At 37.7% G+C, this 19788-nt stretch overlaps 1 protein-coding gene across 1 annotated transcript in view; it reads left to right on the top strand.

Moving 5' to 3' along the window:
* The window catches only part of KCNH1 (potassium voltage-gated channel subfamily H member 1), a 127068-nt gene extending 107679 nt beyond the window's left edge, over window positions 1–19389 (top strand). Inside the window, exons 8-10 of the mRNA XM_026683017.2 lie at window positions 4292–4491; window positions 5457–5709; window positions 19157–19389. Of these exons, the coding sequence (XP_026538802.2) occupies window positions 4292–4491; window positions 5457–5709; window positions 19157–19389 (686 nt within the window). The remainder of the gene's footprint in view (window positions 1–4291; window positions 4492–5456; window positions 5710–19156) is intronic.
* The last annotated feature ends 399 nt before the right edge of the window (window positions 19390–19788 follow it).

The raw sequence follows: 19788 nt of genomic DNA, 5'->3' as shown, positions 1-19788 counted from the left end.
GGATACTCTAATTTAGAGATCCATGCCCTCACAGTTAGATTACTGAACTGACACTGCATGCTACATCTTCTACCTTTAAAAATGGTCCAAGAGTTGCATTTGAATGCTGCTGTCTGGTGGTTGTTTGGCCAAATATATTCTCAAATTTCAGATGTGTCAAAAAGATTGAAAATGCTCATCTACTTGTTTGATGTATTTTTTGGCACTTTTAAATTTATCCTTTTATTTCCTTTTTCCCTTCATGATAATTTGTATTTTAATGTTTCTTTTTGAAATTGAATAAAGATATTTTTTTTAAAAAAAGAAACTTTCACTAACCAGAAAGATTCCCTGGGAGTTGGGTGGCATATAAATTTAATAATAAAAGTATTAATAAATTGATATACGTATTAAATACTTGAAAGATTGTCTTCCCTAAAATTCTTTACTATGATAAATTGGGGAAGACTTGTTTATGGGTCTCACTTGGTTATGGGTACATAAAAAATAAAATCATTGCTGTTAGTACTATTCTGTGATTTTGGCTTGTAGCATGCTGACTCAAAGAAAGCTATATTGGGAAGTGCTGTCCTGTCTATTAAATTCTCTTCCAGGAGAAGCATAGTTGGCTTTTAGGTTTAAAAATAATTTACAATACTGTTACTAAGACACGTGCAGAACTTTAACTGCTTCACAATCAAACTGGCTTCAAATGAACTGCATTCATGAACTATTTGTTTGTTTGTTTGTTTGTTTGACAAATTTATACAGCCGCTCAACTCATACAAAGGTGACTGCAGTCGGCTTATTGTGGCAATAATATACCTAATGTCACATTTTTAAACATTTTATCAGCCATTGGGCCATTTTCCTTACAATTTATGGCAATTTTTCTCTGCATTATGCTATTCTCTTTCAGAGAAAAGAGCACTGTACAAATAATGTCCCAATTTAATCCTTTTTCCATAAGCAGTTTGCTGTTTTCTCTGCTGAATGTACAAAAATCACACGGTCCCAATAATACAACTAAAAGTATGAAACACTGAGATGAGATCATGTACCTAAAATCTAAAAAAACTTGGTAGGAAGTAACAGTGGGCTGACTTTGGCAGAAACTTAGCAGGGTTGACATTGTTTAATATAGAATGGGGGACCACCTAGGTCTATTGACTAGAGTGGGATATAAAATTATTATCATCACCACAGCTGTGGATAAAAATAAAATATCTTCAATCACTTTGCCAAGAAGAATACATGGATGCTGGCACCAAGAGCTAAGTGCATTCAAGGCCTTCTTTTACCTTCAGCCATAATAAAGTTGGTAGATGCTTGATTTCAAGAGAGAACCTTGTTATGTAGAGAAACCTCACAAACAAAACCTTTTCTTTCTGATTAATGTTAAATGAAATTCCATAGGATGTCCCAAAGTTAAGATAACCGTTACTTAGTCTCAGAGGAATTGGACAATTCTATATGGGGAGGAGACATGTTGTTGGTTTAAAAAAACAAGATTTCTAGAATGATTGGCCATTTGGATCTATCCGTTTCTATTGAGATAATATTTAAATGCTGGTCATTCATTCTTGATTATTTTTATCTCAGGGATTAATCTTATTTTCAAGAACCTATTGCCTGTGATCCTTTCAACTCTATCAAAAAGAAAGATTCAAGATATTTTGATGCCAACTGCTGCACTTTAAATTGTCTAGATGGTTGCTATATAATAAATCATCTCTGTATTAATGCTGATGCACATCATATGACAACATCTTAGAGATACTTAAAAATGGCCTAATATTGGCATAAGAAATTGGTCAATGGGCATTTCCTCATGGAACTATTTCCACTCTCCACCTCCTTGTAAGCATTTCAAGGTGAACTTTGCAATCCACTTCATTCTTCCTGCCAACAAGGAATTCTGGATTGAGGACTACAAAGATGACTTTTGAAGGAATTTACAGTTAGTAAAACTGAATTTAAGCCCAGGAAAAGAAACAAATGTTGCAAAGAAATAAAAAACTTGATTCTGTGGGCTCCCTGATGCTCTCCGAGCTTAGTGGCTTTTTTGCAGATGTTTCATTATCAAACTAGGTAACATCATCAGAAAATTGATTCTCTGATATAAGAGAGGCTTTTAGGCTTTCGGGATTCTGTTACTATAGCCTGTATTAAAAAATAAAGCTTCAACATGTCCTCTGGAGTCTATTTCCTGACTTGTCCGAATTTGAAGGGCTAAACATTGAGAACCCTGAACCACTCAGTGTGGTCTCCAGTAGGAGACTACAAAATTATAGGTGGGATTCAAACACTTGAATTCCCTACAGAAAGGTACAAAATAAATAACTGGCTCCCCCTTGTGCTTTCAGCATATATTGTTTGTCTTTGGCCAATCCACAAAATATCTGAGCGGTTGACATGAGGGGAAAGTTGTCTGGTTGTCTGGTTTTTCTTGCATATAAATTTCTGTTAAAGGCTGTGAGGATGGCATGACACCATAAATTTGCAACCCCGAGTAGGAACTTTGTCCAACATTTTAACTATGGTTCCAGAATCTCTCTGTGTGGAGAAAGCATGTTTAAAGGCTTGTATTCAGAGATTGGATTGATACAAGAGTTGGATCTGTGCATAAGCAGAGATGGTCAGGGCCCAGTACATTTTTACAGGCATTGTAAAACTGACTAGAGGGATCAAGAGGTGATTTGCCAATAAAGTTGCCTGTGAAATCTACCAGGAAGCTCAGGTGGTAGGGAATAGGGAGAGACAATAGTTCTCACAACTGAAAAATCAGCCTCCTCCCAGTCAAGATCCTACATGGAGTTAAAGCACACCTGAGTAAAAAGAAAATGGCTTCAGCTTCCCTTGGAAGAAACTACAGACACAGCACCAATGCTGGCTTGGCTCAAATAATTGTAGTGGTCAGGCCCTAAATATACTTGTAGGTATAATGCAGAGGTGGTATTCAGCAAGTTCTGACCAGTTCTGGAGAACCGATAGTGGAAATTTTGAGTAGTTCAGAGAACTGGCAAATACCACCTCTGACTGGAGATTTTACATTATCCTTCCCCCGACATGCCAACCAAGCCACGCCCACAGAACCGGTAGTAAAAGAATTGAATCCCACCACTGGTATAATGCAATCCAGGAATAAACCCATTGGGGTTCAAGTCCTAATGTCTCCTAATATAGGTTGAAAAGGATGAACTAACAAGCATGAACTAAAAACCCTACCTTCTCATCTTTCAGCAAAGTGATGACTACCTCTCTTATCATAGCCATTTTGTAAATTGGCAGACTTCTGGGCAATTATTTTGTGAAAGCATTCAAGACCTGCTTTCAGAATTTCAAGTTTGCCTATCAGTCCCTGCCCATCCCCAATCCCCAATGGTTGGACTTAGCTTAACAGTTTCACGTGAGCTTTGAACTGCACAGCTGGCTGCAATATTTCAAAATCTTTGGCAGAATTTTCCACAGCAATACTTCCTGAGATTCCTTTTTAGATGGAATTCCATCTCTTGCATGAAAGAATCAGACGTTGTTGTATAAGGAGGCTTGTTTCTGGATCTGACATCTTCCTGAGTCCCACCTTCTCCTGTTGTGGCTGCTCAACTGTAACACTCTCTCTAAGCACATTTATTTGACTTTTATTTAAAATAATCTGATCTTCCAAGTGGGAAAAAAATCAGAGACTTTTCATGCTCAAGCCTACTGAAAGGCTTTCGTTGAGTTGGTTTTTGTTGAATTTCTGTCCATTTTTTGTACCAGACATTTTAAACTTTTGTAAGACTCCATGAATTTCTGTTTGGGAAAGGCAAGCTTACAAAGGTTAATAAATATATGCATTATTATTTACAGCATTGAAAGAAGCCTGTGCCTGTGTATAGTTTAGTGAATGGGAGGAAGTGATTTAAGGTGACATCAAGCCTGGATTGAATGAGCAGCCTCCAGGGTTAGAAAATGTCTCCCTAATTGCACAGCTGTGAAGTTACTCAGTCAGTCATTTAACATAAAACAAATTGAAAATGGCACTCTTAATTGAAACAAGACAATTTTTATCAAGACGAGGCATCCTTCTTTTATATAATACATGTAATTTTGAAAGGACATCTCTAAAGGCTTATACCAATAGGCAATAAATGGCATCAGTGCTTAGGGTTGTAACAATTAAGATAATTTTTACTGCAACTAATGGAATTGATGCTATTTTCTCCCACAAATACTGCAATGAAGTACTGCAGTTGGCAAACCATCTGCCTCTTTCAGAGAAGGCCCACCTTCATTTTGTTTTCCCTTCCCCACCTTCTTCTATTTGCAGCTCTGTTATATGCAACCATTTTTGGGAATGTGACAACTATCTTCCAGCAAATGTATGCTAATACAAATCGATATCACGAAATGTTAAACAGTGTCCGGGACTTCCTGAAGCTCTATCAAGTGCCCAAAGGCTTGAGTGAACGTGTGATGGATTACATTGTTTCTACCTGGTCAATGTCCAGGGGCATTGATACTGAAAAGGTGAGGTCCCTTGAGAAATCTAGCATTACTTAGCTTTTCACTGCTCTTTACTAATATGGTATATTTTTACTACCACCCTGATTTCTTGTCTTATAGAACAGGGTTCTCTAGTCTTGGCAACTTTAAGACTTGTGGACTGTTGATAAGTAGAACAATTGGTTGATAAATACAGATCTTGAGCCAGCTTCTCAAAACATACAATACAAAAATTGAAAAATGTTACAAAATGAATAACAAGTGTGCATTGTACTCTGTAGTTAGTGCTAGTGGTTATGTTACATACTTATCTGGGCAAATCTGTTCAAATTTCATATATCCCTTGAATCTCTAAACCCCAAGATTTTATTTTATCTACTGCACTTAAGAATGTAAACTAAAGCTAATAAAGAGAAAGATTAAGTCTGACCTTTTTATGGTTGTGAATTAATTTTTGAAATATAATAGTTAACAGGTTCAAAATATCAGTTGGAAGAGACTGTGATGATCAGTTATATAGCAACAAGCTTATTGGTCAAATGAAACAGAGTAAGAGTTTTAGTGCCGTTTTATTATACTTATTTGTATTTATAACAAGTAAATATTTTATTAATTCGTTCTCTTTTTATAGTTAATCTGAAAATAAGTTTGACTTAAATCACTGTTTTCTTTCTGGCCTTGTAAAACTATAATATTCTGAAGTTACTTTAATTTATTGTTAAGCAAAATGTGGGAAAACCCAAATCAAACAGGCTTTGTTTCTTTAATTTGCCTCTAAATCCTTTGACAATCCTTTGCTTAACATTTACAGTAATCAACAGAAGAGAATAAGCTTTCAGTTCTAGCTAGAACTAACTGATTGTAAAAAAGAAAGAATAAATTTGTTGGCAAATACACTAAGGATTAATTAATATAAAGATAAATCTCACAGAGGGTTTAACAGGTTCTTTGAGGCTTGTACACACTTATTTTTGGTCCTGTTGTCCTAGGTTTTACAGATCTGTCCTAAGGACATGAGAGCAGATATCTGTGTACATCTGAACCGAAAAGTTTTTAAAGAGCACCCAGCATTCAGACTGGCTAGTGATGGGTGCCTGCGAGCTCTTGCAATGGAATTTCAGACTGTGCATTGTGCACCAGGAGATCTCATTTACCATGCGGGTGAGAGCGTGGACAATCTGTGCTTTGTGGTTTCAGGATCCTTGGAGGTGATCCAAGATGATGAAGTTGTTGCAATTTTGGGTAAGTTGTACTATATTCTATTTGTGCTTATATCTGTGTTGAGATACAAATTGTAATTCTGCTGGTAGAAGGTTCACAATATCTTAGCAATGTGTACATAGATTACACAGCAATAATTAGTTTTGGAACTGAAGTATAAGACAAAATGTCTGCTTGTTAGATTTGGCCAGAGCATCCGTCCACGCTCTTTCACACAGCAACGTTTCTTTAATGAATGATAAAAGAATAATGGAAAGCTAAACTTATTGACAATTTTTTTTTTATGGGGATACTCTATTTATGAAATATCCTCTATAGAAAAACTTACATGGCACCTATGCTAACTTCTCTTTTGGCCCTTTAGTTTTCTGAGCACTTTAATAACTATAGTAATGTTTTTGGACTTTTATTGTTTTGGTGCTAATTTTATTATAGGTAGTCCTCAAGTTACAACCAAAATTGAGCCCAAAATTTAAGTTGCTAAGTGAGAAATTTATTAATTGAGTTTTGCCCCATTTTATGACTTTTCTTGCCACATTTTTAAACTGAATCGCTGCAGTTGTTAAATTAGTAACCTGGTTGTTAAGTGAATCTAGTTTCCCCATTTACTATCTATCTATCTATCATCTATCTATCTATCTATCTATCTATCTATCTATCTATCTATCTATCTATTTATTTATATGCTTACAATATAATAGAAATAAGAATAATATAAATATTTAAATATTTAAATAAGTTTAAATATAAGAAATAGGAACTAATAATTGGGGACAATAGGACAGGACGATAGGCATGATTGTGCATTTATGCACGCCCCTTACAGACCTCTAAGGAATGAGACGAGGTCAATAGAGGTTAGTTTGAGGGTAAAGGAGTGGGGTTTGTGCAGGTGACAACAGAATCAGGTTGTGAGTTCCAGGCATTGACTACTCTGTTGCTGAAATCATGCTTCCTGCAATCAAGTTTGGAGTGGTTTACATTAAGTTTATATCTGTTGTGTGCTCTTGTGTTGTTGTGGTTAAAGCTGAAATATTCATTAACTGGTAAGACGTTGTAACATATGATTTTATGTACTATGCTTAAGTCCAGTCTTAGCTTAGTTCAAGGCTGTCTAAGCCTAGAATCTCAAGTCTGGTGCTGTAGGGTATTCTGTTGTGAACAGAGGAATGGAGTATTCTTCTGGTAAAATACTTCTGGACTCACTCAGTTGTATTTATGTCTGATATACAGTGCGGATTCAAGACAACAGAGCTAGAATTCAAGTATTGGTCTAGCAAAGGTTTTGAATGCCCTAGTTTGCAAATCAGTACTACCAGAGGAGAAGCTTCATAAGATTAGATTTACAACTCTTAAAGCCTTTTTTTGAATCATGTGACCATGGGAAAACTGGAACGATCATGTCTTTTTTATTTTTAATGGTCACTAGGTGAACTGTGGTAAGTTGAGGACTACCTGTATTAAGCTTTTCATTTATTGCTATTACTCCCTTTGTTAAAATTTATTTATTTTTCATTGTGATATCTTCTGACATGGTTTTGGTCTTGTTTTAGTCTAGTGCACACAAGTGCATCCGTTGACTGGAGGCACTAACAAAAGCTGGAAAGACATGACACACCTCCCCAACTCCTGTCAGTTGCTCAAATCCACTTACGTAGTCCTCCAAAGTCAATAAATGGACAGGCACCACAAAACTTACGATCTCTGTTAAATAGTTAACTGACAAAATACTGACATACAACCCATGCACGTGCACAACATATGCATGAACAGAGCCTCAGTCAGTGTATTTTGATGCAATCAAAGTGCTAATAGAATATTTGAAGCTCAGGGTTGAACTGTGGACTCCTTGGTACTCTCTAACTTTGGTTGTCTTCTTGCAGAAGTTTCATTTCTTAGTTAGATAATGAAACATCTGCAAGAAAACAATCAAGCTCAGAGAGCACCAAGGACTCCACACTCATAATGCTAATAGGAAGGGAGTGATGTCTACATTGAAAACATTTGCCACATTTCCGCATGCTTCCAAATATAGACAAACAACATTACTTGGTAGAATTACTGGCACTCCAGCATAAGTGATTCAGGGATGCTTTGTCTGCCATGCAGTTTTCTGGACCCAATAATCCCTGGCTGTTGATTTTATTATGGTAAGGAAAAAACAATTACTAATAACTTGCCTTCAATTGAGGACCTGTATATTGCATGAGTCAAAAAGAGGGCTGTGAAAATATTTACAGACCCCTCACATCCCGGACATAAACTGTTTCAACTCCTTCCCTCAAAACAACGCTATGGAGCACTGCACACCAGAACAACTAGACACAAGAACAGTTTTTTCCCAAAAGCCATCACTCTGCTAAACAAATAAATCCCTCAACACTGATCAACTATTACAAAGTCTGTACTACTATTACTGTTAATCTTCTCACCACTCCTTATCACCCATCTCCTCCCACTTGTGACTATATGACTGTAACTTTGTCACTTGTATCCTTATGATTTATGTTGACTGTTTCCTAGTATGATTTGATTGCTTACTGCAACTCTATGACTATCATTAAGTATTGTACCTTATGATTCTTGACTCTTGACGAATGTATCTTTTCTTTTATGTATACTGAGAGTATTTGCACCAAGACAAATTCCTTGTGTGTCCAACCACACTTGGCCAATAAATAATTCTTTTCTATTCCAATCTATTCTATTCTTTGAGCTACTGGTATATATCTACTTGCCTTTTTGGATCAGAATGGGACAACTTGCCATGACCAACTTGTGGCCAACTCACTGCTGCCAATTTGCCATGGCCCATTTGCTCTGGCCAGCTTGCCATGGGCAACTCGTTATGGGACAATTTGCTGCGGCCAATTCGCCATGGGAAAACTCATGGCAGGATAATTCAACAATTTAATTTCATTATTTAAAATAATTAAAAAATATTTTATTTTTTGTCATTCATATTTCATTGTGTCCCTCCTTTTGCATCCTTTCTTTAAAGGTTTTATTTCACCATTTCTTGTATTGAAATTTTTGTAATGTATGTAATTTTTGTCCACAGCAAGTTATCCCATAGCGAGTTGGCTGTGGCAGTTGGGTTGTTTGTTGGGTTTGTAATTGGGGGGTTGTTCCTCTGGTTTTTGATATCACAGAAAGTTTTGTGGCTACCTTAATAATAGAGGAGAATTATGAGGCTTTGGGGAGGGAGGGTTGGTAACTTTTCTTCTGTTTCCCCTGTAAACCTGTGAATTGAAGGTATATTTTTCCTCAGCCTTTGGACAAACTTGATTTATAGTAAGTTTATTATACAAGGGAACAAAATGTATTCAGTTAGCCAAGAAGAATAACCTAACCAAATGAAATATTGTTTTAGGAGGCACAGCTTCTTACTTTCAATATAAAGTTGGTTGCAGTGGCATCTATTTCATGTGAGGTGACCTGTCCTTTGTATTTTAAAGATATATATTTTCACAGATAATAAAGCTAGAGTAATTAAAATGCAGTTCTTTTCGCTGTTGCAAGGAGGAACTGTAGACATAATTCCTAACAAAAATGATATTAAGTTAAAATAAAACTAAAGGAAAGATTGTGCTTTTATGAACACTGTGCACAGTCACACTTCCTCCTAACTTTATATTGTGGTCTGCTGGAGGCTTGCGATCTGGCAGCAGAGTCGGACAGTGGGGAGGAACATGGGCCAGTTCTGAGTCTGGGGAGGACTTGGACGAGGGATCTGCATCCAACACAGAGATGGGGCCAGGGACTTCTGAGAGTAATGTGCTGACTCTGGAGACTCTAGAATCTGACATAAGCGAGGCAGTGGAACAGGGGGAGCCTGTTCCCAGTGTGCGCTTGCTCAGAGCTGCCAGAAGGCAAGAACAATTAAGACAAAAGGGGCGACTTGGGATAAGGCTTGGACATGATTGTCCCCTCCCATAAGACAAAAAGGAGGAGCAAAGGGACATAAGCCTTTGCAGGAAGCAACTTTGTTCATTCTGATTGGTTTAAACTCTGAAGTTCTGTGTTGACTTTGTGCTCTGTTTGGCCTTGTACAGCTAATTGGCAATTTAGTCGTTGGCAGCATTTCAAGGGAGAAAAAGGTGAGTGCTTATCAGCCTTATCCCGAAAAGACTGTGGCAGATTTCTATTGGATTATTCACAAACTGTTTGGGACTCATTATGGGCTGTGAATGAATATAATTCACAGCCATTGAAATAAAAAGAGGGGTTTTGGGACTAAGCTTGTGGTTGTTACTGTCTAAGGAAGCCTTAGTCAGAACACCTTAGCTTAAAGGTACCAGGCTAATAGTTTTTGATGAGCATCTACTCATGCAACCTTTGTATCATAGCCAGTACTGAGGCCATGGGTTTTCCTAAACCATTTTCTCCTGAAAGAACCCTTCTAATAATGTGGCCCCTTTGTGGTGACTGAGCTGAGACACAGTAGGAGTGGGATCTCCTAGCTTCTGTTAGCTGCTTTCAGCTGGGGTACACATACTCCTTCCTTCTGAACATCTGCATTGGGTGGTGACATTGGCATTGGGTGGTGGCTTGAGGTTAGCCAAGAGCCTGAAATAGGATGATAGGTCATCTATCAAAAAGTCACCTCTGCCCTCTTCCATCACATTATGAATTAGATCCATTGTTGAAACCAGATGATGGTTGGCAGCTCAGCATATGGAGAGATAAGATCTGAAGCAGCAAGTGACCTCTCATTAGTTTTCAGCGCTCATGGGTTGGTGGAGCTGATGTGGTGAGTGAGCTTTGTGCCATAATGTGGGACTGCTGAGGCAGACCAACAGGCAGACTTTCCTGAATCACACTTTGATATCCCCTATAAAAACATGGGAGATGGAGTATGGATGAGCTTTGGGAAACCACAGCTGTGCTTACTTACTTACTTCAGCTTCCCTTTGGTTTACAGACCTGTGAAAGTCATATATGTGAGAACTGGTCACAAAGTCACTTTTCCATTACCACCATAACTGCAAATAGCTGCTAAACAAGGCAATCATTCATTGAGGACTACCTCTAATATCTTGCTACCTACCTTTACATAGAATCATACAACTAAATTTGCTAAAAGCTGGGTTCTTTAGTCTCTATACTCTCAAGCTGCTGTGATTTTAAATGCCTGCTGGAATTTTGTAATGAATTTTGGTAGGTTACTGACTCTGCTATGAGTTAATAGCCTTCAATGCTATTTTAAAGTAGTTATTAAGTTGCTTGTGCTACAACCCAGCTGCGCAGTCAAGTAGACTTGCCTGGAAAAAAAAACTGAGTGCTAAACAGATGTCAAGATGTACCAAGGGCTACTGAGACAGAAGAAAAAACATGACAATTTTCTCTTAGACAAGAGGCAGCAGTATAATTTGAGTCTGCCTCTAGCACTAATTAAAACACACAGTTCCCTGCAACAGAAGGACCCCCAAAAAGAAAACCCAAACCCACCCAAGAGCTGAATTTGTAGGTAGTCCATGGTACTTTGTCTCCATGGTACTTTGATTCGTGTTGATTTTTTAAAAAATTGTGAATGAACTTATTAGTGGCTTTTAAATTAAAGGGCTTTTTATCCCACTGTATATATAAACACTGCGTAAGAATTGGCCAGGAAGCACCACTTAAGAGAAAATTCTGGCATTTTTGAGAGACTTTTTGTTAATGATATTGAACCTGTTAGTGGGAGACATCCTGAGATTGAAGGAAATGTGGATAGAGAAAAGGTGAAATGCTACTTTTTTAGGTACTTGTGTCAAACATCAGCAAACATCCATAGAAGATTATTTTTTTCTTCCTTTTCTTTAACAGGGAGGTTATTAATCAATAGTTCTAATATAAACAGGATTTCTGTTAATCTGTTTAAAACTAGAATAAAATAAATAGTGTAACAATGATAACTCTCCATTGTTAGAATATAAGCTCCTGCTGGTCTATTTTCACACTGACACTATCCTGGACAGTGTGACATTTATTTTAATAAACATTGGCTTTGATCCTAAGATAAATCAAGGAAGTTCAGAGAAGACTTTTCATCCTGTCTTTCACGTACAGTCCCCTGAAAGCTTCTCCCAACATGAAACAGCTTTTAAATAACATGAGATAAGCCTGGGAGAAGTAACTGGGGGAAAGAGGATAAAAGCCCAGTCATAAGTCCCGTGAACTTCAGTAAGGCTTAGTCCCAAATATGTGTGCCTAGTATTACAGCCTGGATTAGATTCAAAGGGCTGCTGGCTTTGTGTGATCGCATGTTCCTTGCACCCCTCCACATTCTCTACATAAACTTCATAAACTTTTCTTTCTTTCTTTCTTTCTTTCTTTCTTTCTTTCTTTCTTTCTTTCTTTCTTTCTTCCTTTCTTTCTTTCTTTCTTTCTTTCTTCCTTCCTTCCTTCCTTCCTTCCTTCCTTCCTTCCTTCCTTCCTTCCTTCCTTCCTTCCTTCCTTCCTTCTTTCTTTCTTTCTTTCTTTCTTTCTTTCTTTCTTTCTTTCTTTCTTTCTTTCTTTCTTCCGAAAGGCTCTCTGAGGCCAAGACAGATAGAATTCTTTTCCTTCTTATGAAATTGATTTATCTGAGGAGCCAAGGCCCAGTTTCTCACGTGCTATCCTGAAATTTGGCTAGAGCTGAACCAGTTGTGCCGGATTGAGAAATGTCTCTTAATATAAAACATTATGAATGAAAGGGTTGTTATGACTGTGGCATCAACATGTATAAAAATCCTACTTTTGTGACGCAAATCTGAATGTTTTAATTTGTTTACCATCACCAGGGGATGGGTGGTTTCATTTATTTACTCTGAATAAGATAACACTTTGCACTGAAGTTGCAAGCGTGGTTCTTGTGTCCTCAGCTCTCCAGAGTAAGTTATTATTTACATAACCATAATCCCTGAGGAAGAATTTAAAGAAAATAATGTTATTCCTATGGAGAACTTTGTGTATCTTTTGTTCTGTATGAGAAGGGTGTTAAATGGTCCATTTGCTTCAGGGAAGGAAAATCCTGCTGCTTTAATTTTATCTAATTGCCATCTTAACGTGTTCAGATAGAGTTGTTCTTGTAATGTTTATCTGAAATGGCTTTGCTTTATTGCTTTACCTCATTTATATAGAGGTGCCAGAAATGCTAGTTGTATCCCAGAGGAATAGATTTATAGAGAAGCACAAAAATATCTCAACCTTGCCCAGAAAAGTAAGGAATCTTACTCTGCAAATCTACAAACAGCACTTGGAATTTTGTCAAATCAAGAGCAAATGATTAAACAGCAATTAAATGGAAATCCTAGCTGGGTATCCTGAGAATTGAAGATTAACATATCTGGAAGGTTGGGGAAAACAGACCATGGGGAATATAGAATCCACCTGAATGTTATTTTTCAGTTATATGTTGTATAATTTTATATTAAAATATTGACTGATGTTTCTATTATATCATGAAATGAGTAGTGCATGGCCAGTTAACAATGTATTGGAATTCTGTCATTCTTCCTTGAGAGCAGAAGATTGTTCTAACCATAGACATACTTTTCTGGAAGTAAGCCCACTAACCATATAAGTACACAGTATACTGTAAATTAGCATCGAACTTGTCTGTTGCAATAGTCCAACTCAGTAATTTCAATTGAATAATGTACATTAATCCATTCTAGCTTCACAACATAGGCTATTATCCTAATCCATGTAAAATATACCCTTCCACCATTTTTAACTGGAAAAAATGTTCAGGTTGCAGGAAATCCCCGCATACAAATATTATATCCATTATATGTCTTGGAGTGATTGATATCATGGATACTTTCTGGATGCCTTATATACAGCTCACGGTACTTTAACGTGATCAACAAATTGTAGCTCTAATAATCCAATCTTTACTTAGCATCTGCAGACTGAGGCAGCTCGCTCACTGTGTCCAGCAATAAGACTGGTTGCTATGATTTGATTTCAAAGAGGATAGCTGGCATCTTGAAGCATTAGACTTACAATTGCCTTTCTGATTTTCCCTTTCCAGGCAAGTAGACTGGAATTTTCCTTTTCCTGGCAAATAGTTATTGTCCAACTTTCTTTTCCATGGGTTTGTAAATATGGAGAAAATTGGTGTTAACTAGTTTTCACTTCCATTTTAAATTAAGGCAAATATCAGGACTAGTGTAATTATAAAGCTATAGGATGCTTCAAATTTCTAAAAAGGGATTTTTTTTTCTAGTCTTCATTTTCTGGGTGTTTCCAGAGGCTTTTTAGTACAGTAACCATCTTACTTTGTTCATGGAATTTGTTCAAGATAGAATAGAATAACAGAGTTGGAAAGGACCTTGGAGGTGTTCTAGTTCAACCCCCTTAAAAACTTCCAGTGTTGGAGCATTTACAACTTCTGGAGGCAAGTTGTTCCACTGATTAATTGTTCTAACTGCCAGGAAATTTCTTCTCTCCTTGATTAGTTTCCACCCATTGCTTCTTGTCCTACCCTCAGGTACTTTAAAGAATAGCTTGACTCCCTCCTGTTAGTGGCAGCCCCTGAGATAAATCAGACTACACATACCCAGTTCCAGCAACTGTTCTTTATATGTTTTAGTCTCCAGTCCCATAATCATCTGTTTTGCTCTTGACTGCACTCTTTCTAGAGTCTCAATGGTTTTTTTTTTTACATCATGGCAACCAAAACTGGATGCAGTATTCCAAGTGTGGCATTATAAAGTGGTATTAACACTTCACGTGATCTTGATTCTATCCCTCTGTTTTTGCAGTGCAGAACTGTGTTGGCTTTTTTGGCAGCTGCAGCATACTGCTGCCTCATATTTAATTGATTGTCCACTAGGACTCCAAGATCCCTCTACTATCCAGCAAGGTACCACATATATTGTACCTGTGCATTTTGTCTTTCTTGCCTAAATATAGAACCTTACTTTTTTCACCACTTTTTTCATTTTGTTAGATAGCGCTTAATGTTCAAGTTTGTCAAGATCCTTCTGTATCTTAAGCCTATCTTCTGGAGTGTTGGCTATTCCTTCTAGCTTGGTGTCATCTGCAAATTTGATGAGTTCCCCATCTATCCCCTCATCCAGATCATTGATGAAGATGTTGAAGAGTAATGGGCCTAAAACAAAACCTGGGTACCCCACTGCATACTTTTACCCATGTAGATGCAGTTCCATTGAGGAATACACATTGAGTGTGGCTGGTCAGCCAGTTACAAATCCATCTGGTGGTGATGCTGTCTAAGCCACAATTTTTTATTTTATCAAGTAGTAGGTTATGGTCTACTTTATCAAATGCCTCACTGAAGTCCAAGTAAATTACATCCACAGCATTCCTTCGGTCCACTAGTTTTGTCACTTTGTCAAAGAATGCAATAATATTGGTCTGGCATAATCTGTTTTTGACAAACCCATGTTGGCTTTTGGTTATTACTTTGTTTGCTTCTAGGTGTTTGATGATTAGTTGCTTGATTATTTTTTCCATAATTTTACCTGGTTTTGAGGTCAGAGTGATAGGTCTGTAGTTTCCTGGATCTAAGATGGTTCTCTCCTTTTTGTATCTTTAACCCTTTTGTGTTTTGTGTTTCTGTCTTTTTCCGTAAAATATCTTTTAACACAGAGAAAAATGGAATAGTTGAATAATGTATTTTGAATGATAACAGTAAGACCTCTCCCTCTGAAAACACCATCTATTTGTGTAGGATTTTTTTTTAATGAGATCAAATTTGGTACTTTCCATTAGAAAACAAAAGAGCTCTCCCTCTGAAAACACCATCTATTTGTGTAGTATTAAAAAAACGGAGGTCAAATTTGGTATTTTCCATTAGAAAAAGGAAAGAAGAAAGGAACTCAATGTAGGTCTAAGAAAGTGCTGTTCACTTTTAATATGGTTCCTGCTTGTGATTTCTTCAAGTTTTGTTAATCCAGAATTAAACCCAGATGGATAACAATTCCTAACCTCATAGGCATAGCTGTAGCACCATTCAGACATTGGTTACCATTCAGACATTGGTTACCTGAATCTTCAACCCATAAGTGCTCCAATAAATCTTCAGCTATTCATCTATATCCTCAAATCTCAGCAATGTTGGTCTTCATGTAGCCAAACTGGCTTCTTTGTAACTAGCAATCTAATAATGAGGGTCTGTGCTTCCATATAAAATAATAATGCACTACTATACCAAGTTTGAGTGCAATATTGAAGTGATACAGCAAAGATCTATAGAAATTTCTTGGTTTAAAACAAAAACTAACAAAAACCCTTTCTAGGTTGCAATTATTTTGAACATTTTCAGTTAGACCTACCGTATATACTCGAGTATAAGTCGACCCGAATATAAGCCGAGGCACCTAATTTTACACAAAAACTGGGAAAACTTATTGACTCGAGTATAAGCCGAGGGTGGGAAATGCAGCAGCTACTGGTAAATTTCAAAAATAAAAATAATTAATTTGGGAAACGATCTCACTATCATGAAAGGTTTAATTGATTCACTAACCCAAAAGAAGAAGATGATTATGACAGCGGAGGCAGGAGTCACTCTCTTCCCCTCCCTCGGAGGCCCCTGAGTCAGGAGTCACTACCGCCGGCGCGGCCCCAGTCCCGCCGCCTCGGGAAGGGAAAGGCAAAGCGCTTTTGCCTTTCCCTTCCCGGCTGGGGCTGTTGGGAGTCGCTGCCGCCGGAGGCCGCGACTCCACACCATTTTTTTTCAGAGGGAATCTGACTCGAGTATAAGCCGAGGGGATTTTTCAGCACAAAAATGGGCTGAAAAACTAGGCTTATACTCGAGTATATACAGTAATTTCTTATTAATCTAAACTGATTCCAAAAAGAGAGCCAGTTTGGTTTACTGATTAAGGTGCCAGATTAAAAAGTGGGTTCTCATGAGTTCAATCCTGCCTTAGCCATGAAAGGCAGCTCGGTGACTTTGAATCATCATTCTCTCTCATCCCAACTCACAGGATGGGTATTGTAGGGAAAATAGGAGGCGATAAGAGTATTGTGTGTATTGCCACCTTGAGTTATTTGTAAAAAAATAAATAAATGCAGGAAATAAATAAATATTAAAAAGGGGTTAAGATTTTGTTTTGTTTTGGAGCTGGTGAACATATGGGGAGGTGGAGGGAGCTGGATGGGGAGCAACGGGTTGAAACTAAACTCTTGCAAGACCGAGTAGCTCTGGGTTTGTGGTTCGTTGGCTCAGGGAGAATTGCCACCTTTGGTCTTGGGTGGGGTGGCACTACCCCAAACAGACCCTGTGTGTAATCTAGGGGTTTTCCTCGATTCACAACTCCTGCTCAAAGAGCAGGTGGCAGTTGTGGCCAGGAGGGCCTTTGTGCAACTGCGGGTTGTGCACCAGTTACGCCCTTTCCTGGACCAATGCCCTTTCCTGGACCTACTCACAGTCACTCATGCCCTAGTCTCTTCCCATCTTGATTATTGCAATGCACTCTACATGGGGCTGCCCTTGAAGAACATCCAGAAGCTCCAGTTGGTGCAAAATGCAGCAGCCTGCTTGATTTTGTGCAGACCCCGGTGTGCACATGTGTCACTTCTCCTGCAGGAGCTGTTGGTTGCTGATTTGTTTCCAGGTGCAATTCAAAGTGCTGGTTGTCACCTTTAAAGCCCTTCATGGCTTGAGACCAGGTTATCTGAGGAAACATCTCTTGCCTGTCACATCTACCCGACTCATTAGAGCGAGGAGGCAGGGAATGTTGCGGGTCCCATCCCTAAGGGAGGTACACCTGGTAGGACCCAGAAGAAGGGCCTTCTCCATGGTGGCTCCCTCTCTCTGGAATATCATTCCCACAGAGATAAGAATGGCCCCCACTCTAGCACTCTTCCGAAAAGCACTGAAGACCTGGTTCTGTCAGCGGGCCTAGGGAACCCAGAGCAGGATGGAGCCCATCAAATGGCTAGTGTGATCTGCTATTGTCGGGGCGGGGGTTGGGAGTTGAGGGGTGATTTCCCCCCGCCCCCAGATTTTGTTCTATTGTACTTTATTAATTTATTTGATTCTTTTTGTTAGTTTTTATTGTTTTTTTATTTTTATTTTTTGTTTTAAATATGGTTTTACATTGTGTAAGCTGCCTTGAGTTGCCATGGGCAAACTAGGTGGCAATATAAATTAAATAAATAAATAAAATAAAATATCTGTCTACAGGTAGTCCTTGACTTACAACAGTTCATTTAGTGATCATTTGAAATTACAATGGTCTGAAAAAGTGGTTTATGACAGTTTTTTTACATTTATGACCATTGTGATTAAAATTTGGACACTTCTTGGATGAAATGTCTTCAAAGAAAAAAACAGAAAGTCCACTTGCCTCTTAAAAAAAGCACCTTTAGGACAGCCATGACCTGGATGACTGAGAATCACCATAGACATTCAATTGGACTTAAAACCAAACAAAGCTATGGTTGAAGAGAATAAGTCTGAGACAAGAATCTCGGATGACACTTCTTTGTTTTGCCTTTTGTGCTGTGAAGTCCAGTAAAAGAAAAGAAATTAAGCTGTTAGATAGGATTTATAACTTTTGTCATATATCCATAGATGCCTTTGTCAAAATTATTATACTGAAGAGTGAGTTCAATATAAATATCTTGATATATAGTCTATTACTTAATAAGGCTTGATATTTGGATCTCCTCACCAGCTGGGTTCAACCTGTCCACGGTGTCTTTTTCAGGAGAAGTGTTTCCAGGAAATGAAGGGTGTGGGGTCTGGAACAGAGGTGGTATTCAGCAGGTTCTGGAGAACCGGTAGCAGAAATTTTGTGTAGTTCAGATAACTGGCAAATACCACCTCTGACTGGAGATTTTACAGTATCCTTCCCCTGCCGGGCCCACCAAGCCACGCCCACAGAACCGGTAATAAAAAAAAATTGAATCCCACTACTGGTCTGGAAGTGTTATTTCTCTGAGATGATCTTAGTCCTGGAGATGACATTGGCTGCACTGAGGATTATAGACCTTCTGAAAACTACTACAAACTCCAGTGCACTTTGTTCTTCTGTTTCAGATCAATTCATTTGGGTGAATTAAGATATTGGCAGGGTTGTGCTATGTAACTTTAAATTTAACTTTATTTTAATATACTGTGGCTGTTTTATTGCAATACTTTAGAATTGCTGTGAAGTTCCAAGGTTCATACAATAGAGCTGTAAATAAATAGTTTTTTTAAAAAAGAACTGTACAATTGTTTTAATAATGAATCTTACCGATTGAATCTATATAAATTTTTCAGTCTTGATTAGACTTGATAGTGCTGACAAAAAATGATATTCATTGGCTGCTTATTGCTACAAAGATGAAAGGTTGGATCCAGTCTCTCATTATAATTAAAGGTTTCCTTTGTGTTTAATATGTTGCATAAAATAAGGCATGTACTTTTAATAATAGTGGAAATTATTATGGAATTATTTTTGGAATTATTATGGTTACATTTTGATAATTTTTTTAACAAGTAAGCAATTAATTGATTGCAGATCTTTTTCCCCCCTAGGCAAAGGGGATGTCTTTGGTGATGTCTTCTGGAAAGAAACAACTCTTGCCCAGTCGTGTGCGAATGTAAGGGCTTTGACTTACTGTGACCTTCATGTAATTAAAAGGGATGCCTTACAGAAAGTGCTGGAGTTCTACACAGCCTTTTCACATTCTTTCTCCAGGAACCTCATCCTGACCTACAATTTGCGAAAAAGGGTAAGGTATTATGGAATGGATGGAAAGAAGAGCTAACAGCTTATTGGAATTGTACTTTTAAATAATAAACGGTATGGATGGAAAATTCTTAGCATGCTAAGTGTACTACATCACACTATAGTTTCCAAGTGTTCTTGCAAGAAGAAATTATTTATTTATTTAGATTTGTATGGTTGCCCAACATGAATGATTGGCATACTTTACATTAGTAAAACCAACGTACAGCCAAAATCAGTGACATCAACAGGAACCAAGCACCACTGTACATTAGTAAAACCCAAATTACAGCCAAAACCAGTGATGTCAACAGGAACCAAGCAAAAATCAGCATTCAGATTAGTCAACTTTCTGTAATCACACCATTTGAGTGGAAAGCCAAAAGGTGTACAATTATGATCTCAGTGCAGCAGCCATCTGAAATTATATATTGAAATT

Source organism: Notechis scutatus, chromosome 1 (assembly GCF_049901735.1).
Source record: "Notechis scutatus isolate UNSWTSFEM ecotype Mainland chromosome 1, rNotScu1.2, whole genome shotgun sequence".
Classification (NCBI taxonomy): domain Eukaryota; kingdom Metazoa; phylum Chordata; class Lepidosauria; order Squamata; family Elapidae; genus Notechis; species Notechis scutatus.
Note: the sequence above shows the minus strand (reverse complement) of the source record. Positions and strands in the feature narration are given on the sequence as shown.